The 25,387-nt window shown below is 46.1% G+C and overlaps 1 protein-coding gene across 1 annotated transcript in view; it reads right to left on the bottom strand.

The window, feature by feature from the left end:
* Positions 1–25,387, bottom strand: part of Ent3 (equilibrative nucleoside transporter 3) — a 155,566-nt gene that overhangs the window by 60,888 nt on the left and 69,291 nt on the right. Inside the window, exons 7-8 of the mRNA XM_077633141.1 lie at positions 9,868–10,043; positions 6,776–7,041 (exon numbers count right to left, since the gene is read on the bottom strand). Coding sequence (XP_077489267.1) covers positions 6,776–7,041; positions 9,868–10,043 — 442 coding nt within the window. The remainder of the gene's footprint in view (positions 1–6,775; positions 7,042–9,867; positions 10,044–25,387) is intronic.

Genomic DNA, 25,387 nt, shown 5'->3' with positions numbered 1-25,387 from the left:
CTATTTTATCTGTGTCGCCTGTTTTATTTATCGAGCCGTTCGCTCGGTGCCGTTTTGCCGGCGTTCGTGGGAGTGTTTGTATGTGTGTGTATATATTACACGGAGGGAGACGGCGCCTCCTCCGCCGTGTTCGCATCGATCTCGGCGCCGATAACACGGTCCCCTCCCGAGTGGGAAAAGACATCCCCAGCCCTCTTCCCCAGAACCCTCGTCTATTCCCGAATGCAGGCCTGAGAATAATCCTAGAGGAACAGGGCCTCTTTTGGGGCCCATAGCGAGACGTGTCGTCGTGCCGGCCGGACGTCGAAGCAATGCCGAGTACACCGCTTTTTCTTTATTTTGCCGGGAAGGCGAGTAATACGAGACATGGTTGAGGATGTGGTCGCACGCTGGACGGAGGGGAAATAAAGAAAGCGAAGCGTCTTGCTCAGACTACAACGGCAGGAATACTAACTCGTGTAATGGGAAGGAAGGCAGTGGAAGAGGCGACTAAATCACGTCGTCATTCGCGACGACGTGATCTGTCCGTGCATTGCTCGCTGCCTCGTGGTTATTTTCTTTTAGCTTCCTTTTCTTGTGCTTGAGAGAGAGAGAGTTCATTGGACCACCCTGGAGGGCGGATTAGACTGAATGCTTTGACACCAAACTTCACTGAATTATAATCATAGCATTTTTTTTTCCTAGCCGATCATAACACGTATCTTTCTATTGCACACTATTGAAGCTCACACTTTGTAAACCGTGTGTGGCAGGACCGTACACTATCCTGGATTTAGCGCTATTCCTGCTTTATCGAAATGCCGCTAATAACGAACACTTTGTGTACTACTTTTTCCAGCCACACAACACCGATTGTTTTATGTTGGGTGAATTATAACCATAATTCGCCGTGCGCTATATAAGCGGTGGGTTGAAAACTACTTCTTAGCGGACAATTATTGTCCTAAAGCTTAGGAACCTAACTGATCCACTAAAATGCTTCAGGGTTTAGGCAGCATAATAAGACAAAACTCCTTCATGTCTGCGAGACTTTTTTCGCATGAGAAGAACATTGGTTATACTCTGGGCACATGCTATAAGTAATCACTCTATTCATGAGCTGCAATGGGAGGTGTTGACTACAAATTCTCACTGAAAATATATTCTATTAATATAGATTCGCTGCCATAGGCCACTAATGCATTTATGCATACTGAGGCAGCCGAAGGGAAAAATTATATCTTCGCAGACGTAAATCCGCGGGAAATAAAAAAAAAAGACGTTTACCAGTTGGAAAACAAAAACATTCAATACACTGGCGAGAAGGACCCTCTCAATGCCATTTAGCAGTTAAATAGCCTTATCACCATTCAGGCACAGAAGTGGCGTTCAGCGCAGCGCTAGCTTAACAAATGCGCTTACCCCAAAGCGCCCCGAGTGAAAGGTCAAACAACCAGAATCCGCCAGAGTACAAGTGCTCACGGAACAACGAGTTAAATAAATAAAAAAACGCCCTAACCCAAGCGTAATCCGGGCGCTTAATACGCTGTTTAAGCGCATAAAACAGGCGACCAGTGGCGTCCGTTTCCAAGCATAATCAAGTAGGTCCGCGCTCCTGGAAAGTGTCGCCTACAAACACCTCATTATAATAGAGAGCAGCTTCTGAGAACCTTACTGGTCCGACCCCTTCAATTCACCTCCGCTGCTTTAAACTGCGTACAGTACTCCGTACCGGGGAGCACACTCCATTGAAAGACGCTCGGCCAAGCTTTCCCATAAGCATCCAGACAGATCCCAAACAAGGATTTCGGAAATTCACGTGCACTGTCGCTGGGGGGCCGTACAGGCACGGACCAGGAATGCTTTCCCGTTTTTTGTATTTCCTCGCGCAGCAGTATGAACCTCTCGTCTAAGAACCGCACACAGCCGTTATTTTGCGCAGGTGAACGTCAGGGAGAAATGGGAGAGAGGAAATCGAGAGGTGGGTGCCGGAGGATAAGGGAGGCGTGTGGAAGGCAACGTTTCGGAGCGAACGCCTGTAGGGATGCGCACCACAGAGCCATTGCACGTGTCCGCGGCTCAATGCAGCCAATTTGCATGGACGCTCACTGAGCAGGCGCCCCCCCGTTCAATTCCTCCGTCAAGACCTCCTCGCCCTCAGGCGGTGATGAGCCGAGATTCTGCAGTCTGACGAGAGGGTAGAGCCGTCGCGGAGGCGGTGTGACGCGGCGTCTCGTTGCTAGGCGACCGTGAGACGAAGGAAGACGCGCAGTCTCTTCCACCTTGCGTGGTAGTGAACTCGGCCCGTTCACAGCGTTCTTGTGTGCGTGCATGTATCCCTGTGCATGCATGTACATGCGTGCGTCCCTGCATAGATGGGCGTTTGAGTTTATGTATTTGTTTGTGTGCAGGCGCTGATCACTCTTTATGTGTATGTGCAGACATGTGTTTGCGCGTCTGTATTCGTGCAGTTTGTGTGCGTGCAGCATGCGCTTTGGCAAACTGAAATCGACATCTACGCCTAGCAGCTCTCTGCCAGAGTTGAGAACAGTATCAGCCCTAACTCTCACACAAATGGCGTTTATTTAGAAACATTCCTTGTGCATTAACAAAGGACTCACTAGCCGAGACTCTGCATAAAGGTCTAAGTAGCGTATTTTCTCTGCATTTAAATATCATAACTTGATAAGAAATATTTCCATTCGATGACGAAAGAGAGCAGTCGCTGGCGCAAGAGCGGAACGACGCATCACATTAACACAAAACAGACTCTGTTAGCGTCAGCCTGTTCAAAATACCAATACCAATGCATCATATCGGCGAACTCTAGCTATCCAGACTTTTCATCCAAATATTCAGACCGGACGAATAGCAGTTACCATTGTACGCTGCGTAGGATACGATTTGAAACTCGCTACACTGTTTTTGGGTAAAATGCAAACAATAACAGCCTTACTGAATTGTACGCTGAAATACGCACAAGCAGTATCCTGCATAGATCGACTGCGCCAAACAACATGTGATGCATTCCGTTGACAGCATCAGTTCTTGGCACCAGATGTTGCCGTCGAGAATATATAGCAACAGCCCTCCTTTCATCCCAGAATATGCTATAATCGTAAGCCATTTATTCCTCAAGGCATGTGTGAATTGGAGAAATATTCGCATTGAATTTTACCGCCTAACTGTGCAAGGGAAACTTTACTTTATTGTAACAGGCCGCTTGGAGATGCTGTGCACGGGCCACGTGGTTTTTTCCGCATTGATGAGACGGCGAGGTGACCGAACATCTATCTACGTATTTACGTGCACTGCTGCCAGCTTAAAGGAAGAGTAATTCACAACTAACCAAGCAGAGTCTTCCTCAAACAGGGCACAATGCACCCAGAGGCATCTGACGGTACTTCCGTAACGAAAACTTCTCGCATAGCGCATACCATCACTGCTCAAGCGCACAGCAACCTGACACCAGGTGGCGCCAGCGGCGCGCCCAGCTGCCGCGCCGAGACCAATCAGAGCGGTCGAACTGGCGGTGCGCGGTAGCGGTACACTTTGTGCTAAATGTCTCAGCCTCGCACTAATTGAATTAGTGCGGAATGTGCTATGAGAGAGGGCTTTGTACAGCACGGAGTAAACTCTGATGATGATGATGATGATGATGATGATGATGATGATGATGATGGTGATGATGATGATGATGATGACGACGATGATCGGGTGGTTGCGGTGGTGGGATGTTCGTGATGTGATAGGAAAACCTACGGACGACAGAGGAAAGAGTTCAGTATCGGTGGCAAGCTCTGCGGAGGTGAAATTTTTCGCTAAGATTAGAGCACAGTGGCCGGAATATTCGACTTTGTTTGCCTCCGGTGTGCTGAGCGATGTCAGTGCACGTTAAAGATCCCCAGGTGGTCGAAATTATTCCGGAGCCCTCCACTACGGCACCTCTTTCTTCCTTTCTTCTTTCACTCCCCCCTTTATCTCTTCCCTTACGGCGCGGTTCAGGTGTCCAACGATATATGAGACAGATACTGCGCCATTTCCTTTCCACCAAAACAAATTAATATTATTGTTATTATTGAAAAAACAGCGAACTACTCACAAAATCCAGAGCAGACGCTTTTAATGAGGTTTGGAGTTGCTTACGTGACCCCGGGATCGTAAGAAGAGCTTCATGTGTCTACCAAGTTGTAGTTCCTCCTTCCATGGCAGAGACTATCGGATAAATACAAGACGGTTGCACACATCGCGCGAAGAAAATAATAAAAAGTGCTTGAAAGTTCGAGCCTCATTTACAGCCCGCATATTGGTATGAATCTGAGCGAGCAGTAGTGAGATCAACTGGTTGTTCATCTCACAACGATGAACAAATTTATTAGAAATTCTACATTGACCCAGTAGTGCGTTTTATTTGAAGCCCGAATGACACCCACGGGCGTTTGTTGTCTGTAATAAAAGCCGCAAATATTGCAGTATAGAGAAGTAACTGCAACGCGTTAACTTGCTGAAATAATGGATAACTATGAATAGAAAATGACCTATAATTTCTTCGAATTATGCGAACTTCGAAGTAAAGCGAAGCTTTTTAATGTGCGTTGTGTTGACGGAGCTAAAACAACCGTTCAAATAAACGAGAGGTTCCATTAAGGCGAGTTCGAATTGTGTTGACGGCCGGAATGAAAGCATCCCTTCCAATAAACCATAAGTCCTAATTAGGCGAGTTCAAAATAACAAGTTTTCATTCCATAACCACGTTCTTCGGCACCTAGTAAAGGAAAGTGCATTCGAAAGTCTTCAATTCCCCAAGAGCACTGCCTACTCAAGTCCAACACTCTGAACGAAGCGTTGAAACCGACGCCCAACGAACAAAACTCCACACACAAGCACATAAACAGCTCCGGCTGTTACACTACCTTCCTCGGCAACACCATGTTGTTACGCTGCCGACGCCATGAGGCGGCGTGGTAGGCGCATTTCTTTCCTCCTTTTCCGTTCCCTCCATTTGCCGCAGCACCATTTCTGCCACGGAGGAAAAAAAAAACACGATTTCTGCCCAAGTCTCAGTGCTTGCTTCGACAGAAGACTGTGTTTTCCAACGCAACAGACGGTGCAGCCGACGCGCGCTCGCCATAAGCCAAAAAAGAAAAGACGGCCGGGCCTCATCTGCGTACTCGGGCATTCCCCTCTCTCTCTTCTCCACCTCCGCTCCCCGTTCTTTGGGGACGCCTGTAGGAGTTGTCCCGGGTTTGCGTTGGCGTGCCTCGCTCTCAACTCCGCCCGCTGTTTGCGCATATCGATATCGACGCAAGCCGGCCCGATTGAGAGGGACGCCTACGGTGTCCTCGTCACCGGCTTGAGTGTGTGTTACCCCTCCCCCACTCCATCGCCCCCTTTCCAATCCTCGCATACTTCTCCGCTTGGGCCACAGACGGGGGAGGGAGGCGGGCAGGCGTTGTTTGGACAAGCAGCGCCGCCTAGCGACCGGCTAAAAAGCCTCTCGGCGTTGGTCGTAAAGACAGGCATGAGTACATTCGCCCGTCCCGTTGTTGATCTTGCATGTCGAGCGGCGCGTCCTCGGAATTAGCCGCAGTTCCTCGGAAAGGTGACTGGCACCAAATCAGGCAGAGCGCGTGCCTGACCCTTTGCAGGCTGCGGCGCTATACGACGCGATATAAGGTGTTGCAGGCTACTGGTGCCGAGTTACGTGAAACCGGGATTTAGGGTTCGCCGTACTGGAAAAACAACCGATTACACGCATAAAGTGTTCTCTTCTTTAATGTCACATCATTATATGGCTCACTGGACGCCAAACGGGGCGCCGACGTCGTTGAACGCAAAAGTGGTCACGAAACATGCCAGATGACGTCACCGCGGTGTTAAAGAAAAATAAAATTTATTCCGAAAAAGCGAACAACTGAACCCAGCAGGACATTGAGATTCCGAGGTGAGCACGCCACCCACAGGACACAAAACTGCGTTGCATGTTTGGAACAAAGGTGAACCTAGAATATGCGTTGCCTTACGACTGTATGCTAAGGAGTGGGTGCGTCATTAGAAAGGAAAACAAAAATAAATGAAAGAAAGAGAGAAATTAACAACAAATAAAATATGAAAAAAATGAAAACAAAAGCAACGCTTTCGCATTGCATTCAAGGTACGTCAGCAGTCTCAAGTGGCCTCCATAATTTTTCTTTGAAATCAACCGATCACTGATAGTACTTCAGTTTCGATGACGTCTTAGCAATGCTTGAAGTCTAGAGTCTGACTGAAACCCGTCTGGTCGGGATGGTACATGATGGAAGTAGAAGGCGCCGACCAAAAGACCAAGGCTCCCGTCGGGTAGCCGAAACGCCATCCCATCCTTTCCTTTGGTCGGCGCCTTCAACTTTCGTCACGCCTTAGCAAGCTGCCGTGACGTAACAGAAGTGACGGAGACTACCCGGCCATCGAAGGAAGCAAGTAACTGCGCCAGAAATAGTCTCAAAACGGTTCCAATAAACATAAACGGCATTTTCTTTTTTTTTCTTTTTTTTTTCTGCAGTGATAGTCGAGTGCAACATGCATCTACAGCAAAAACGAATCATTTAATGTAATTAGTTTAGTAGTACAGCCTCGAAAGCTTTTTTCCGGTTCCCAGTTCAGCGCCATTCAACGATTCGAGCTTAGAAATGCAGCTTAGAAAACATTTAGTCTAATCCAACCTGGGTGTCAATCCATAATTCGCTCCAAATAACAACACCGAGTTCGATTACTTGGGGTCATTAGGTTTGAAGAGCGTGTCCATTCGCGCACTCACGCTTGATGCCGCTCCAGATCCTGGACGGCCTGGTGTGAGCCCTCTTGCGCATGCGCACCACCACGTCCTGGACCCGGTAGTTGACGCCCTTTCGGATCGAGGTAGGTCCATCGTCGTCGACTGCCCCGGCGCCGGAGGCTGAACCCGCTAAGCCTCGCCGTGAAGGGGCGCCACAGGAGCCCGCCTCGCTAGAGCCCCCTAGCGACGCCGACAGGCGGCCGCTCCAGAGACTGCGCGTGGTGTCGTCCGTGATGTAGCCACCGCGGCTGTAGGGACAAAACACAAAAACAAAATAGCGATAGTTTCGTAGAAGTGAACAGCTTGTTGGTTTACTTGGTGTGTTGCATACCGTACACCTACTGCACTAAGGGGAATGGAACAAGAGTCGAAACAATTTGATTCCAATTAACCGCTCAAACTGGCCGTCTTGCGATCTAAGACAGCATAGGATGAGGTTCAGATGCTCTCCCACATAAATTTATGACGCTTTCTAGGAATGCACTTAGTATATCATCATCATCATCATCATCATCATCAGCCTTACCTACTTCAGGATAAAGGCCTATTCCATATATCTCCAGTTCTGTTCCGTGCCAGCTCCGGCCACCGTATCCCCACAAACTTCTTAATCTCATCCGCCCACCTAACATTCTGACGCCTTCTGCTACGCTTGCCTGCTCTTGGAATCCACTCCTTTACCCTCAAGGGCCAGCGGTTATCTTTTCTTCGCATTACATGGCCCACCCAAGCCCATATCTTCTTCCTGATTTCGACTAGGATGTCATTAAATCTTGTTTGTTCCCTGACCCACTCTGCCCTCTTCCTTTTTCTAAACGTCACATATATATTTTGCTTTCCATACCTCGCTGTGCTGTCCTTAACTTAAGCTGAACCCTTTTCGTTAGCCTCCACGTTTCTACTCCGTAGGTGAGTACCGGTTAGATGCAGCAGCTATATACTTTTCTTTTGAGCGAACCAGTAGTTAATCACAAAGTCACTTCAAAAAAGAAATGAGAGCCAGAAATCGCTAACACAGTTCTACTGAGTTTGATTGTGCACATTCTGTTCTCGTTCCCATAATTAACCACCTTACTAGGTCGGAAGTTCCGCCAAAGTCACCGACACTAACGTCAGCGCATTTCAGGACGGTATCGAAGCAAAAAGAAACCATTTTCGGGCGTTATTTCTGCGACCACCCTTACAAAACTTTCTTTGTACAGTGTATAAACTGTTCATACACTTCTGCCTTTAATGTCTACAGACTCTCTATAGACAAACCCTAGAGGGCAATCTATAGGCAATACAGATCCTACAGACAGTCTATATGCAATTTATAGATTTATGGCCATAGACTTTACTTTAAGAGACTTTTGTCTATAGACAGTCTATAGGCTATGAATAGATAAAAAGAAATATCTATAGGAAAGCAATACACTCTATAAAAAGTCTACAGACTGTGTAGAGACTATTTCGGTAAGGGCATGCTTCCTAAAGTTGACGTTTGACTTCGTTAGACAGACTTCGGGCCCACAATTTTTCCCGATCGTCTCGACTGAGCCTACACTCCTCATTTACATATCTAAAAAACTCAACGCGATTTACGTGTCAAAGCTGGTGTCCTTTTACTCCTGTTTTCTTTTTTGCCTTATGTTCTTACTACAGCAGACGGCATCGCGATTAGGAGACTGAATGAGGAAGTGCTTTAAGCAGACCACTATAGAGACTCCGCAGCTTACCCCTTTTATCAGGGCGCCGAAAGTCGTCACTTAGCTGATAAATATAAATCTTGACATGTCTTGGTCAAAATCGTCGTGACAGCTTTCTCCTCTCGCAGGCGAAACTACTTTCTCGCTCCCTTCCGAAAATGATCAAATCACTTTTTCTTACTTCTGCGTCCATCAATCTCATCAAATCTTGACTGCTTTTAAATCCCAACGTGTGTCGGACATCAGTAATTATCTCAATTACGAAGGCCTGAAGGTCGCCTACATTTATTACGAATACGCGCGCTATAGTATTTATTTTCATGCAGCAACAGCATATAGTAGAAACCAGATTTATCCCTTGTTCGTACAGGGGAAAGATTTTTTTTTCATGTTAATGTCTTCTTACATTTCACTTCAGAACAGTCGCCTATTTCAACTGCGGTTCTGCGGTGTTCGCATCGGCATAACACTGCTCCAAGCTGACTAGTCAGCGTGCCGTGACGTCAAGCATGATGTCACGATAGGATGCCACGCTGTTTGGAACGAGACAATGACCTCAGTGCACTCTAGGAGTAATAAGAACATGATAACGAATAAACAGGGACCGAATTACGGAACGCTATCTGAAGTCAGTCCCAAAATCAGCCCCGCTCTTGTTGGCCGGCATTCATCACCATCATCACCGTGAGCCTGACTACGCCCACTGCAGGCAAAGGCCTCTCCCATGTCTCTCCAATTAACCCCGTCCTTTGCCAGCTACGCCCACCGTATGCTCGCAAACTTCTTGATCTCATCCGCCTACCCAACTTTCTGCCACTTCTAATACGCTTACTTTCTCTTCGAATCCACTCCATTATCCTTAAGGACAGTCTGTTATGTTGCCTTCGCGTTACATGCCCTGCCCAAGACCATTTCTTCCTCCTGATTTCGACTAGGGTGTCATTAAGCCGCGTTTGTTCCCTCACCCACTCTGCCCACTTTCGGTCTCTTGACGTCACGAACCTATCATTTTTCTTTCCATAGCTCGCTGTATTGTCCTCACGTTCGGCATTAACCACACTCTAACCGTGATCAAGGCCGACCAATAGAAGCGGCTCTTGAAGACTGTTTTAAGACTGTCTTCAGATTGCGAGTGTTCCGTAATTTGGCCTCCGTTTATTCCTTATTAAAGCACTTCTTCTCTGAAAGCACACACGTGACTTCACTGTGCTTTTGCTTCAGACTTTATTTTGTTTGGACCACCACCACAAAGACGTGTGGCTTAATCTCGCGTAACACAAAGGTGACCTTCCTGTTGATTTTTCAGTTACCTTCAAAACCTATGGATATTGAAATGACAGAAATGGACAAGCGACATGGGAGTGCCCTTGCCCGGAAGTGACGTACCGTCTCGCGTCGAGCGAGTCCTCGTCATCGGCGTCAAAGCAGCGGTCCAGCACGTCGCTGGACTCGAAGGCCGAGTCCGCGCCGCCTGCCGTGCTGGTCGGCGATGCCGGCGGCGTCCGCAGCGACAGAACGCCGTACTTTCCCGTCTTGGACTCCAGAGGGTCCAGCATGTCGACCTGCGAGTCGAACAAATCGGTGGGACGAATGACCACGGATGAATCGACGATGACCGGTTATGATAACCAGTGGGCCTACTGGTTCATTTCTACTGCGTGTGCACCATACCAGCCAGATTGAGTCAGTTGATTCTACTTACACGGCGCTATGTAGAACAAACGGGTTTATCTTCAAGCCTTCAATTCATTTCAGCTCAGTTCATTCCCTTACAAAAAATTTCTTTATACAGTCTATAGACTGTCTATAGACTTCTGTCTACAATGTCTACAGACTCTCTATAGACAAACCCCAGAGGACTGTCTATAGGCAATACAGATTGTATGGACACTCTATATACAATCTTTAGATTTATGTCCATACACTTTGAATACACTTTTGTCTATAGACTATGAATCTATAAAAGGAAATATCTATAAGAAGGCAATACAATATATAACATGTCTATAGACTAACTATAGGTCATTTTTGTAAGAGATATCAAATGTTGACATAGAGAGGGTCGATAAAAACAGGATCGAAGAGCAGCTTGGCGTGCCTGTCGGTCTCTAGCAAGCTCCTTATTTCTTTGTATTCTTATATCGAGTTCATATATTCATTTACAACTCTTATGCTTATTGGCAAAATATAATTACCTGATGCCGATGATGACGGTGATAGCGGATTTTAATGGCACAACGGCAACTTGGCCAAAGAACTCCATGGCACAAGGTGCTTTTCATCAACACTGGGTTGGATCAAGTAACCATTTTTCAGACAAGTTCACCCCAGGCAAGCCGAGCACCAGGCCGGGGGAAGCTTCTACCCATTGCATCATCGGTGGGCACCCGGCGGCAGTGGGGATCGAGCCCTGCACCTCCCGCATGCGAGACGGCGCTCTGACCACTAGGCTACCGCTGCGGTAGAATAATAATAAGCTTTTATCAGGATTTTACCTCAACTGAAAGTCCTAGCGCAGATGTAAGAATTAAGAATTTTTTTTTTTGCCCAATAGGTGAAAGCTTGTTGCTAGTGGTTTGATTGCTGGGAATGCTTGTTAGTTTCACAGTATCGAAACCTCGATACACGGCCGGTTTTGCATTTCGTCTCAATAGAAACGCAGTCCCAGCGACTGGGATTGAATCCGCAAACAATATCTAATTTGTTTGGGGGATTGCTTTCGTCTTGTTTTCCATCATACATTTGTTATACTTTGTAACACGTTTGTTATTTGTCATTTATAATCAACTGCTTTAAATGTGCTGCTTGTGTATGATAACTTTATTGTTTACATTTACTGATACGAGGTACCGATGCAACCTGCGTAGTCTGGGACCTCTGTTTGCATATTTCCTGAGATGAAAATTTCTTTACCAAATAAACCTTCTCCTTCAAACAAAACAACCAATGAGTTTTGGCAGGTAATTAAGGCTAGTTATTCTCATTAGCTCACCATGTTAGCTAGTTACAACAAAGGCGTTAATCAGTCGATGGATTTACCGTCACTCAGTCAGGCAGCCATCATTACCTCAGCAGAGAATAATGACTGAATTACAAGAATTATCTGTAAGTCCAACCCTTTCGTTTCAGCCTTTCCCTCGGTAGATTCTTTCAGGGGTGGCTTCACCTCGACCACAAAAATCGATATCCGTAAGACGGAAGATTACAAAATTAGCCTACGCTCCCTTGTATCCCACGTCCTTTTGTCCCCAACACCGCGCTTTTTCAATTAGGCCCGCTTGCCTGTCCTCGCTTATTACGCAACCAGTGCTCATTAAACGAACCCTGATTTCAGCTAAAAAGCCAATTTTCCTATTGTTCTTCTCTCATCGACAGGAATTAAGTCCTTGAAGAGAAAACAATCTCTTTAAAACAGCGTGTGGTCTTTAATTAAGTGATTAGCCACTAAAAACATCATCGCCACTATCTCCTTCCGAACATAGTCTACACGAAGACAAGTGGAAAGTATCACACCTCAACAGTGATCAAAAGAATAGCAAATACAATTTTCTGAGACACACACCGAGGTTAAGATGACGTCAATTCTCGGTTACAAGAACAACTCTCCAAATCGCGCTTGGCTCCCTCTTAAGTCCTGCTCTTTGATGTCCTCAAACTCGCCCAGATGAGCCGGACGGAGTACAGAATCTAGGCCTAATCGCCGACAGCAAGTAAATGCGGGGATTGCGATTAGCAGCGGGAGCTGCTTTCTACTATAGCCGTGCAAGATCGGCCAAATAGAAAGATAAATCAAAATAAAATAAATTCGCGAACCAAAAATGAGAAAAAGCTCATAGTGTATCCTGGCGACCTCTGGGGACCAAAGTAATAGCAGTGAAAAAGCGCCCTCTTCCGAGAACCCGCCACGACCGACCGGTCTAATCTTCGCTTCAGCTCTCCTAATGAGTCGGCGGTCTTTGGAGTACTGGGCTTTCTTTTTCGTTAAGACTCAAGCCTTAAAGGTTCCGGGAGGGCGGTTCTAGCATTAATCGAGCTTGGAGCGAAAAAAAAACAAAGAAACAAAATAACCAGCCAGGCCTGCTTCATGCCCCAGGTTTCGGGTCTAGTTCTGCTCGTCTTTTGCTTTTCGTTTTATTTCTTTTTTTTTCGTGGCGCCGGAGAAGCATTAGAAGTGCCCCGGATCACTAATTGCTGATTTACTCTTTTCTGCGAATACTTTTTTCCTTCCGGCCAGACCTTGTGGAAGACCGTATATGCTCCAACAGATTCGAGCATACGGAAAACATTCAACAGCAGGAATTACCGAGGTCATGCTCCTGCTGAGTAATATTATCAGCCTTCTCCCTAAGCTCATCACCATTACATAGTTCCTAGCATACACGCAATGTGTGCCATCGTTTTTTGATGCAGTAAACTTTCTAGCGTTACATGTCAGAAACATTCCAAGCAGCACAGGTAATCGGCCAAATATTGAGAATGTATTGGCAAAGGCAGGTCCTACAAAGTACCAGTGTGAAAATATCACTTTCCACTATTGGTTCAATTCCCTGTGCTGCTTAATTGACAGCTAACCCGTAACAGAGCTGGAGGCTTTCCTAACCAACATCCCCAGCTTTCTTTACGCGATCTTAATACTTGCTGCGTTTATTCTATAGAGACAATGTGTGCGTTCTTCTTGAACTTCATCAGGCTTAGTAGCAATTATCCGTGCTCTAAACCTCTTTCCTTCGATTTTCGTTTTCTTTGGTCTCGCTCTCAACTCCTTGTTTTTTTGTAATGCGAACATGATTAGAAAGGCCATTAGAGAAAATGCATCGACTCGGACCTCGAGTGTGACTAAAGTTCTTTCTCCATTGGCCTTGTGCCTTCCTCTAAAATATACAGGACTTTCAATCAATCAATTAATCCATCAATCAATCAAATCTATCCGGCGTCCGCGTCTGAGTGAAGATACGCCTGCCAGCGCTGAGAGGTGGCAGGTGTTTAGAAAGATTTCCCTCTCTCCATCTACCAGCCGTACTCCTCTTTCGCCACCATCTCTTCACTTGAAGGGGAACTAAACGACTCAGCGAAAATAGCGTTGCCTAAGAAGAAAATGGCTGAGACAATAGCAGGCCTACGTGCAACAAGACAGCCTCCCGAAGAACGCTCTGTGCAAAAATGAAGCTTGAGGGAGGTATTCCTTGTCCTCATTATTCGGGAAGGGCTACCTGGTTCTCACAAGACCCATCGGTGGCTGTGTTTGAAACAGACACCTGCAGGAGCAGGCAGTGTCGCATCGCTTAACCGCTGTACCACGGCGCCAGTATAGTGGTATGAGGACTCGCCGCTATCCATCAATGTGGCAGGTTTTGCTTAATTATCACAGCCGGAGTTAACAAAAAACCGGGTGAAACAACGGGAGATGAGGAGATGACACAGTTGGCATAGATTCAGACTTTGAATAAGTGAAAGAAAAATGCTATCGCATTTTTTTCCGCATCAATCTAATTATCACCTCCAATTTCTGAAATTTGTTTGTGTATCTCGAATTTTAACCCACGCCTTGGTCCAGCTTTGAATAATAATAATAATAATTGGTTTTTTCGGGGAAAGGAAATGGCGCAGTATCTGTCTCATATATCGTTGGACACCTGAACCGCGCCGTATGGGAAGGGATAAGGGAGGGAGTGAAAGAAGAAAGGAAGAAATAGGTGCCGTAGTGGAGGGCTCCGGATTAATTTCGACCACCTGGTGATCTTTAACGTGCACTGACATCGCACAGCACACGGGCGCCATAGCGTTTTTCCTCCATAAAAACGCAGCCGCCGCGGTCGGGTTCTAAACGGCTTTTTTCGGGTGCGAACTCGCTCATTTCACTATTCAAACTTCCCGCAGATACCAGTAAGTTCTGAATAAGTGCGTTACAATTAGCCTGTATTTTAACAGCCAGGCTTAGTATCATATGAAAGGCGTTTTCTCTCTTTCTCTCTTTTAAGCTTCGCCCTCATTGCGATCTGTAGTGTCTGAAAACTAAAAGCAAAAAGTTTGGCTACTCAGCCACGTTCATTGTCCTTTATTTTTCTTTCCAAAAGCGGAACAAGAAAGTACGCGTGCTGGAGTTTCAGCCACTCTTACGCAAGACCTGCCTCTTCGCTGTAATGGCATTCGAACGAGCTCTCCCATCACCATCATCATTTATGACAAAGACGATGATGGCCGTGGGTAATGAAGGCCCACGGCGAAACATTCATCATTAACTACATTACCGTAGTCTCTGCAGAACAAAAATCTCCTCCGTAAGGGGTATAACGTCAAAATTCAAGACCCATAATTATGAAACCCGGGCTATGAGAAACGCGCATAAAATGACCGGATTATGAAAATAAGGAATACAGGCTGAGAATGCATCATCTTGCGTAGTTCTGCTGAGTGTGCTGTTCAACGGCCCAGCGCTGTTAACGTACCTTCTTAGAGAGTTTTCCATGGAAATAAGCCCGCGCAAAAGCAGATAGTTATACCCAAATGTTTGTTCCACTTCATTTCTATTTCCAGAGTTTAAAGAAATAGATAATGGACTTGTTCCTATTGTCCGAAATCATTCCGGACAAGAACATTAATTCCCAGTTCTTTGTAGCGTAACTGGGAAGACTACTGGAACATGTCGGTTGCAATAAAAAGCTACAATAATATAGCCTACGAAAAAATGTACTGAAATATAAATCAATTTAACAAGTAACTAATACAATTAAAGACAGTGAGAGTAATAAAATCTTGAACAACGCTACACACATTTACTAAGGTGACTTTCTTAAACGATGACGTTAAACCTGGGATGGTTAGTTCATTTTATTTCGCCACCACTTTCCCTAGAAATTCTACTTAAGGTAAGGCGAACTTAAGATGAGGCAAGTGCGGTGAAAGTGTTGGCAGCGCAAACGTGACCAAGAAGCGGGAAGGACAGCCTCAATCTGTTGACCGAACGTTGACAAGAGCATCTGTCTTCGACTGGCCCAGACTAATACAAGTGCGCTTGTCTAAACGTTGATGATCGGACAGCTGCTTTCCCACCACCCCTATAGTTGAGGTTTGTGTTCAAGGCGACTTGGACCAAGCAGTCGCTTTCTCACTCATCGCATATACTTCCTAAACCTCCGTTGTGCGTGAGCTAAAATTCTCTTTCAACACTGGCATATTGCTGAAACCTCGGGTGTAGCCGCAAGCCTTGCAGTGTGTGATTTTAGAAAAGTTACAGAAGTTTATTTAGGCGATAAATCCAGCTAAATTGTACATTCGAACGACAAAGGACTAAAAACGGAGTATAAGCTGTCCTCTAACGCACACCCTTTTGTAAAACGGAGTGTGCTAGAGAGGACTGTTTACTCCCTTTTGCTCCCACATAGGCGTATTCGTGTTTAAAGTGTAGCTGCATAGGTAAGAAGCAACAGGGTAGGCGTGATTTACGACAGCATTTTTGAAACATCCAGTATAAGAGGAACGTAAATATTTTCACGCGTAAACCGAACAACAGAACCCTGACACATTAAAGAAGACAAAGTGCTTGTTCAGTCGGCCATAATTCAGGGCGAAGCGTTGAGCTTAAGCCTACACTGTCTGGTGGCCCTCTACCGTCCTTTTCCTAACACCTCGCGCAGTCGCCAGTGCATTAAATAGTCATGTCCCAAGCGCGCTTGCTTCGGGCACTTCACGAGTGAAGAGCACCAGGGCACCGCATGACGTGGCAGCTATATGTGACGAAAAAAAAACGGGGGGGGGGGGGGGATACGCAGGGAGGTGTACTAGGGGAACGGGTGCTGCTCGAAAGGGTTTCGCATCTGCCACATGTTCTGGTCTCAGTCGCAACACGCGCAGAACGGGACCAACAAAAGAAGCCCTCTCGAATGTTCATTCGCCGCGGGACACAACAGGTTACGCACTGACCCGTGCTTCCAGAAATTCTGCGCAGTCACAAAAAAGAAACGGGAAAAAAACGGGACCACGGGAGAGAGGGGATGAGGCAAGACGGGGGGTGGGGGGGGGGCAGTAGCAGGATAGAACAAGCGTGACGGCACGGCGCACCACCGCCTTTTTAATAAAACAAAGTCATTAATAACAAACCACGTCACAGCTGGAATCACGTAGGGAGTACCGGTCGTAGGGAGGCTTAAAACGGGAGAAAAGTGCGAGGACAAAAAACGGGAATGAAGGCGGACAGAAGGGGAATATGATCGAGACCCGAGGCGGAAACAAAGGCCCCGAGAGGGATACGGGACATTCGCTCGCACTTGCCGAAACACACGCACGCACATGAGCGCGAACAAACGCGCACACACGCAGCTGCACACACGCAGGCTGACAGCAGGCTAGCAGTTTCACGATGCCATATTTCACGGTTGCACAATAGACGCAATCCCCCCCTCCCCCCCCCCCCGCCAATCGGCCGGCTGAGCGGGCGGGGGACGCGTGGTCTCCCAAGCGTGACGCTCCCGAGGTTTTTCGAATCCTAAACCACTCCATAACTCAAAGAGCGTGGCTGTGCCCCTTCATTGCGTACACTTTTTTATTTTCATTTCGTTTTTCACCTTCCCTCTTTTCAATCACCGCTTCTGGCGATTTAGGGAGAGGCAGGAGGGGCATAGGACGATACTCCCCCCTGCTCCTTCTTTTTCCCCCTTGGGAACCTGGCCACCCACCCTCCCTATTGAAAAGAGCCGGGAGGGGTCAAGCCGCAGATATGACACGGCGGCGGGGTCCCAAGGCGCGCGACGAAGAATGCCAAAAGGAAAATAAGGGAAGCGAGGGGATGCGGTCGACAAAAAAAAGAATGTTTTTTTTTTGCTCGCGTTTGGGACCTGTCTTGCTCTTCCTCTCAAACCGTCTCCCCTGCAGCCCCGCGCTATGCACCCCTTTCTCTCTCTTCTTTTCTTCCCGAATTCCCGTCCCACATACAGCTCCGCATTCCCCGAACTCTCTTCCCTCTCCCTAGATTTTCAGGTCCCCGCGGTGCATACTGTTCCGCAATTCCCCTCTCCCAGCTGATGCCTCGCATTCCCCAAACCAGCTTTCCTTTCCCCAACCTCTTCCCCATCTATCCCTCCGCGTGTTCGGCTCGCTCAGGCCCGCATAAACAAGGGAAGAAAAGTGGCTGGAGAACGCATGGCACGTTAGGACGGAAAGGGGAAATCAGTGTCGTCCCCAAATACCCCGGGCGTTGATCCTAAAATGCCGCGATGATGTAATGGCGCTTAGAGAGGAAAGAGAGCTGACAGAAGGTGGAGAGGAGGAGAAGGGTAAGAGGGTGTGCGGGAGTGAGGATAGTCGTCGCTGTTTGTTGTACGAGCCGCCACGAGATCACCGAGCGATGCCGGTTTGCGGCGTTAATCCTCTCTCATCCGCGTACCCGAATGGCGGGGGGAATTATGAAATCAAACACCCACACCTAAACGCTCTGGTGGCAGCAAAGCTCTCCGTCAAAGCAGACGACCCACCCCAGTCAAGCAAGAAAACGTTTAGAAAAACGGTGGCGTCTTTGAAATAACAGTCGCGGGCTGGTGTAAATAGAAGGCTTTGTGCTCGCCGCACGTGCAATAACCGTATTCTTCGCTGCCGGACAAAACAAAACAAAAACAAAACGGGCACGTCCCCCCGTCGGCTCCCATCGCATATCCTAAGCCTCCGGCGTAAATTTGAGCCCCTACTAAATTTCAGCGCATACAAATGTGGCACCACCCCGAACGCAGTAATTACGCATTCAGCTCGTCTGCGGGGGACACGGAACCCCAACTGTCGAGTCTGCGGAAAGCCGTCAAACAGCCAGTTTCAGGCCAGCGCTCGTTAAGTCTCCTGCAGGATAACGATGACAATGCCACTGGGTTATTTCGTGCTTCATTTCATTTAATCAAGAAACTAAGAGGAAACGATGTTCCCTCATAAAATCTTTTTGCTACATGCGATTGGCAATTGCAATCAAACTTGCTTTATTTGACGTCCGATGAAATTCTATTGCGCCTCTGCACGGCTAGTGTCACATGTTTACCTGTGAAAACATTTGCCTGGGAGAAACTTAATGATTAAGCTATAAATAAGGAACACAAATATAGGAAAATGCACGTTCGACTTTTTCCGCCTAGACTTGTACCTGGTCAGTTATAATCCCTTTCCCTTTCTTGGAACGCAAATTGCCATTAGAATACTTTTACCGACCTGTTGGTAGGCAGCGTTATATCAGGTATACACAAATGTGTCCAAACATGTAAGCTTGCTCTCAGAAGTTCACATAAAGCAAAATTAGCGTTAAAAAAGCTATTCGCTTCATTTTCAAAGAGCCAGAAATGGCTACATGCAGCCTAATTATGAATGCGCGAATTGCAAGGCGTGCAATTAAATGTCCACCAATGCGCACTCGACGACGCAAAACAGAATTAAGCTAACTTAAATTTCCTCGTCAAATTAACATAATCAGCCTGACTAATGAAGGCGGACGCAAGTGCACATGCAAGAAAGAATATGGGGATATATACCGTGTGGTTCACGTAAGATGTTTGCGATTTTTAAAAATACGGGTTTTTAGTTATAATGCATTTTTTTCTGTATAACATCGTCAGCGGTGCAGCGCATCAGAATACAGCTAACACTTACTAACTAGTAGGCTGGTTAACTAGTAACGAGTAGTTAGCTTTTTAACTATTGCTGTTACTCTCATAACACCGTAAGTGATCTCCACAAATGTTTATTGAATTTCGAAAGTGCGGTTACCCTCGGTGCTGTCGCCAAACAAGTTTTGACTACGTCACACCAAATTACATGCGCTTTTTTATGCTTGCAGGAAAACCGACCCCTCCAGCGCACGTAACTAGCCGAAATAGTCAGCATTTGTTAGGCCACAAAGATAAGGGTAATTGCGTTTTGTAAATTCTAAGAACTAACATGGCTATTACTTAAGGTGGGCTACACGCCTTTCAGTAAATAAGGAGAGTAACAGCAATAGTTAAAAGGCTGTCTATTCAATATTCGTGAACCAGTCTACTAGTTAGCTGTATTCTGAAGCGCTACACCGCTGACAATGATATGCCGAAAAGAGTGCTCTTCTAACTCAAAAATCCTACTTTTAAAAATTGCAAAACACATTAGTTGAAGCACCCGCTATGTATTACACATATAAGAGTTCATTTCTACACGTTCACATTTTGCAAATGAAATTTGCATTGTCAATAGCTTTAGGTGCGCAGACCTGGCTGCTGCATAGAGATCTGAACAGCGAATAGTTAACTAGCCCCAATTCAACACCATGGTGACGACAAGTCCTGTTGTCAAAGCGTTCGCTACAAGACTGAGGTGCCCTCGACCCTAGTTCTTTTTTTTTCTTAGTCCCAAACGCGTTGCGTTAACACTGGAAAGAAAGACAGAATTTTCATGCTGACACATACAAGCTATCACCGAAACATTACAGCAATGTTACATTTTTGTTTTGATTAAACGTTAATTCAGTGTTCTTAATGTCATTTCGTTCTAACGTTTCTGCAATGCAAGAAATGAACACTGTAATAACCGTCCCCTAAAGTAGTTTAATCATTAAAACCACATTCTCAAAAATAGTAAAGCAAACCTGCACAAGCCTGCAGGCCTGCCAATTGTGTAGGTACTCAACGCTTTGAAAGGACCAACAAAGAGGGCAACACTTACAGGCAACTCATACAGCAAAAACCTCCGAACGGATTGTATGGAGTGAAGCTTATGTAGCCATTCCTGAGAGGCTCTTAATGAGTTACAGGATGTTAATGAGTGACAATGGGTAATAAGAAGAGTTTTATAAAAAAAAATAATGGGGCTGTGCATGCATGCTAAGACATGCACAGTCTAAAAGATTTAGTTGCAAAGTACGGCTAGTTGAAAACATACTTACTGTAAGAACAGGAGGAAAGTTCTGGGACCCAGTGCCTCAAACATGTTTGTACTGTTCTTTTACAGCTATTATTTAAATATTATAATAACGTTTAGGAGGCTATAATAAAACAATGTTTATTTAGAGCAATAAATTTATATTTACGATACAACATTAAACATTATATTTAATTTTTTACATACATTTTTGTAACGTTTAAGAGTTCGGATACGAATAAAATTCTTTTCCAAAGCTGAACTAACGTTTTCAGATATAAACTATTTATTTTTTTCAATTTTCAACAATATTGTAACGTTTCAATGCAACACATAGCATTACTGGTTTGGTTTATGGGGGTTTAACGTCCCAGAGCGGCTCAGGCTATGGGGACGCGACGTAACATTACTGCACTAGCTTGCATAACATTGTTATAAAATTATTTTATTATTCGGTGCTACCTGGGTCGCGAGAGTTGGGCGAAGGCGAAACGGCAGCTGAGAAAGGAGTGATTCCCAACTTGCATCGACTCCCAAGTTATATTGCGATTTGTCACCATGACATCTGAATTTCAATGTTGGCGTTAGAGTATTAGTTTTTACGAAATTCATGTTGCGCATTGTGAAGAAATTTGCTAGTGTCTAGTAACTGCATGATTTCAGAGTGACATAATCGATATGCTTCATGAATTTGCAGGGTACACTTGTGAGCGAGATGGGACGATAGTTTAATAGTGAATTTTTTTACCGGATTTATAAACAGGAGTGACCTTTTCCTTCTTCCAATAATCAGGTATAGTACCTGTGGAAAGCAACTGAGCAAAACGTGACAATATATGTTCTGCAGAAACGTGATTTGTGTTGTTTAAAAGTTCAGAGGGATCACACAGTGAGACGGAGGTCGCCGAGTGAGCCAACGTAAAGATTTCATGCCCCCCCCCTCAAAAAAAAAATAAACAATCTCTTGTTTCGAGGTTAGAATTGTGCGAGCAAAACACTGCTGCGGCGACCTGTTATAGGGAGCAAGGAAATAACCAAAGGCTCAACCTATATGCCTAAAACAAAGGAAAAGACGAAAAGGGGAAAACAGAAAATAAAAAATAAACACCGACACTTCACTTTGATAAGGTCATCCTTCTTGGTTGGCCCGACAATACACGCGAATCACAGCAGGTCACATTCTCAAAGAACGCATTCGCCGATCTCTGAAAAGACGCATGGGTGGCGAGGAAGTGCAGAGTGCCTCTATAGCAGAGAACAGAAAAGGGAGCGGTGGGGGAGGGGAGGAACTCGCGGACACGTGCTCGCATCAATCACGCTTAATCTCCGTGACACCCCCTCTCCCTCCCCCCCCCCCCCCCCACACCCGCTAACACACAGCCCTACAACCCGCGTCCATCCTTATGTCTGGTGGGCCGCTCAATTCTACACCCCTAAACTTCCCCTTCTCCCCATTCCCTTTTCTATCCCCTACTATGCCCCACCACTTTCACAAGCTCGCGCGCGGTGGTCGAGGTGGACAATGCGGTACCGTTGCGCTCGGGCGACCACGACCGCCGAGGTCCATGCAGTCGCTCCGAGTCCCTATGTAGTTGGGTGCTGCACAGGAAGAACTTGGGAAATAGGGAGATCAGAAATTCGCATCGGTCACTGCGCGGACAGATCGAATCCCGAATGGGGAGAAAGGTTGGATCAGCACTTTCTTACCAAAGCTGATCCTAAAGTGCTCAAGTAAACTGACAGTGCTAATCATTAAGGAACTGTTGATTCATACCCGTGAAACACCTCCAGCATCCCCACCCATCTTAAATGCCTCGCCGTCTATAGTGGCTTATGTAGCTTGAGGTTTGTCTGACAGTTACTGGCGGTGAGAAAAAAGCCTCCTTCAGCTGAGTCAGAAGAGCAAGCCCACCGTCGTATTGTAGTTTCTGTAGTTTTTGTATTTGTAGCTTCTGTAGTTTTGCTTGTGCAAACGCGTCGTTCAATGTTCCTAAAAACGCTGCAAATTGCATCCGTACTATGAACAAGTGAAAGGTTATCGATGAATCACAAAAATCGTAGTCAGCTCGTCTCTTTTAAATCATGGCACACACTTCAAGTCTAGCGGCTTAACAACTCGCTTCGTAGGTACAAAACCGATATTTTCCACGATTTATCCAGATAAATAACTTTATTTATTTGAATCCCATTTTCAAACGTGAAGCTTACTTCCGCCAATAAGCTGCCAAACGCTGTTGGTAGGGCATCTAGATGCATCCTAAATTTGAAAACCGAACTTCACGTTGACAACCCACAATAACACAAAATCAAAACACTTAACGAGGTAAATCAGAATATTTGACGTCATGAAAGGCTGGTTGCCAGCTGTTATATGTTCTAGAATTCTGATGCCGTTTTCTATTGGAGCTCATAACTGCAACCGTAAACATAATTGGGATTGGGCAGGATTAAGTTATTATGACGAGCTTGCGTGGTGTCACGCTTTGGGACAATCATGAGCAAGTGCTCATATGATATGTTAGTGACGACTGTCCATTGAACGAGCCCAGCGCGACTGAACTCTTCTCCTAGGCTAGTTGAAAACCGAAGGAAGACCTTCTTTCATTTATACACTGCACGCAATTAATAGGTTTCGGGTAAAAGAGCCCGCAGCCGGGCAGAGGGGCACCGCTCTCCGCACCCCACCATCTATACAGCATGGAAATCAACCGGAAAAAGATGAGGCCATATAAAGATTCGATGCGTCGTGCAGTCGACGCTATCAAACATGGTCGAGACTTGTCGCCAGAGGTTAACGCATCGGCGTCCCCCCCCCCCCTCCTCTGCGTCGCCTCTCATCCCAGTAACCACCCACTCGGACCTCCCGCTACCATATCACTGGTGCACGCTCCATTCAGCTGCCCCGTCGTATATCCTGGTGCGTATGTAAAAGCCTGCCTTCAGCCAAGCGCGTTCTGCGCTTCCAAATCCGCGCGGACGGAAGCGACTGCGTGGGCGGAGTCGTCGCTTTCAGCGGAGTCATCGCAGCGTCGCTTCTCTATAGGCGGGTCGCCAGGGAAAGCGGTGGAAGCAGTAATAGGAGAGACTCGGAAGCAGTCCATCCTTCACTCTGCTGTCGATGGGCCCCACCCGCTGTACAGAGGGCGAAGCATGGAGCGGGGTCGCCGGGTCGCGTTTAGTGGCGCCAGCTTGCGGCGGCCACGTGCGTTAAAAGCAGCGGCGCGAAGGGCGGGACGACGGCGCGCGCATGCGTCACGCAGCGCCGCCTATGGGGACTCGATGAAACGATAAATGAGAGTAATCGAAAGAAAGACCATCCCCCACGTGCTGGGCGCGTGATGTAGACGAAGCGGCTCATTTCATTTTGACGTCACAGATGGTCACGCTCCGTTTACTAAAGCAGCTAGCTGACAAAACATTGATGAGTTTCATTTTGTGCCATTTTATTCGTAGCAAGCATCTGCATAGATTCATTAAATATTGGCAAACTCGTGTCGCTATGCGCCCTCACTTGCTTCAGTGAACTATGAACTGTATTTAGGAATTAATAACGTTATTTTCATATTATATATGACTTTATGGGTTACTTAATGCAAAAAAAAAGTTGAAAATTGCAGTGTTTATGGCAATCCTCAAAGGTGGAGTGGATTTGTACAATGGGAGAAATACTTTTATAACATTGTTACGTTACACTTCTGCTTGGCCGCTATTACTTTCAGAGCGCGGGTTCAGGATGAGTCAGGTTACCATTTTCACTAAGGAATTAATCACCTAATAGCAACCACCAAAACGAAGCCGTATAACTACAGAAGGACACTGTACATAGCTTTTACAGACGCTTCGTAGTTAAATAAAAATACGTCCTCGTCCTGAATTCGAGCCTGACATGGGCTGTCGCTCTGCTAATTAAGGTAATAAAGACGGCTAGCAGATGGTAGGGCGAGTGCTATTTGCGCAATACCTCTAATTGGGAAAGGTGTTAGTCTGACGTTTAGAGGAATTCCCCGCGGTCGGAATCACCCAATGAGGGAGTAATAATTCCCTTATTAGAAAAGTACACCACCTTAGGGGATTCCCCCAAACAGTGGACTAATACCGTTCCCACTTATAGTAATTGATTAATTCGCTCTCTTCCTACCACCTGCTAGCCGTCCTGGTTAGCTTAGTTGGTAGAGCAACTGCCCCGTACAGAGGGTGGTGCGGGGCTCGAACCCCGGAACCAGTACGATTTTTCTTTAACTACGAAGTTTCTGGGAAAACTGTACAGCTTTCCTCCGTAGTCGCTTGGCTGCCTTTGGGTGGATGCTGTCAAGTTTATTAATTTCTAATTGAAAATGGCTACTCGACTCATCTTAAGCCTGGTATGAAGACAGTAGCAGCTAAGCCGAAGAAAGTTAATCACGCAAGCATAACAGTACGAGAAAATAAAGAAACAACATCAAAGATTTTGTATCAAGAAGAACGCGTACCGCTGACACGGCGAACTTAAAAGCAAACAAGCATTCTGTTCAGCGTTACCGCAAATTTTTAAGGCAATTTTCAGTCTCGAATGCGAAGAGCACCGTCATGCCAAGGGGGCCCTGAACTCTAAACACAAATAGGCCTATATGGGAGTAAATAGGAAGTAAGCGGTCGTCTTGCGCACACCCTAATAATAAAAATAATAATAAACCTTTATTACTCCTCATGGAATACATATGATATGTTGCCGGGCCTGCCGAAGCGTCTATATGGCTTGCATATCAGTGCCCAGCAGAGAGGCAGCTCCAGAGTTCGGAGACAATGATATGTAGTTTTCAATAAAATTAAAGCTTTTAAACATACTGTTAGAGGAGACACTGAAAAATCAAAATTGTATTTTAAAAGCAAGTTAAACAAACCATTCATGCATGTTTAATGCTCTTTCGATGATGTTAACATAAACAGGGAGGCAAAATGAAGGAAAGAATGTCCACATCGAACAATGCCGTTGCGCACATACACAGTGAAGGAAGCAACTCTATCGAATGCTCAAGACGTCATAAAAACAGAGAATTAAAGCACTATGCAC

The sequence above is a fragment of the Amblyomma americanum genome, chromosome 8, assembly GCF_052857255.1.
Source record: "Amblyomma americanum isolate KBUSLIRL-KWMA chromosome 8, ASM5285725v1, whole genome shotgun sequence".
Classification (NCBI taxonomy): domain Eukaryota; kingdom Metazoa; phylum Arthropoda; class Arachnida; order Ixodida; family Ixodidae; genus Amblyomma; species Amblyomma americanum.
Note: the sequence above shows the minus strand (reverse complement) of the source record. Positions and strands in the feature narration are given on the sequence as shown.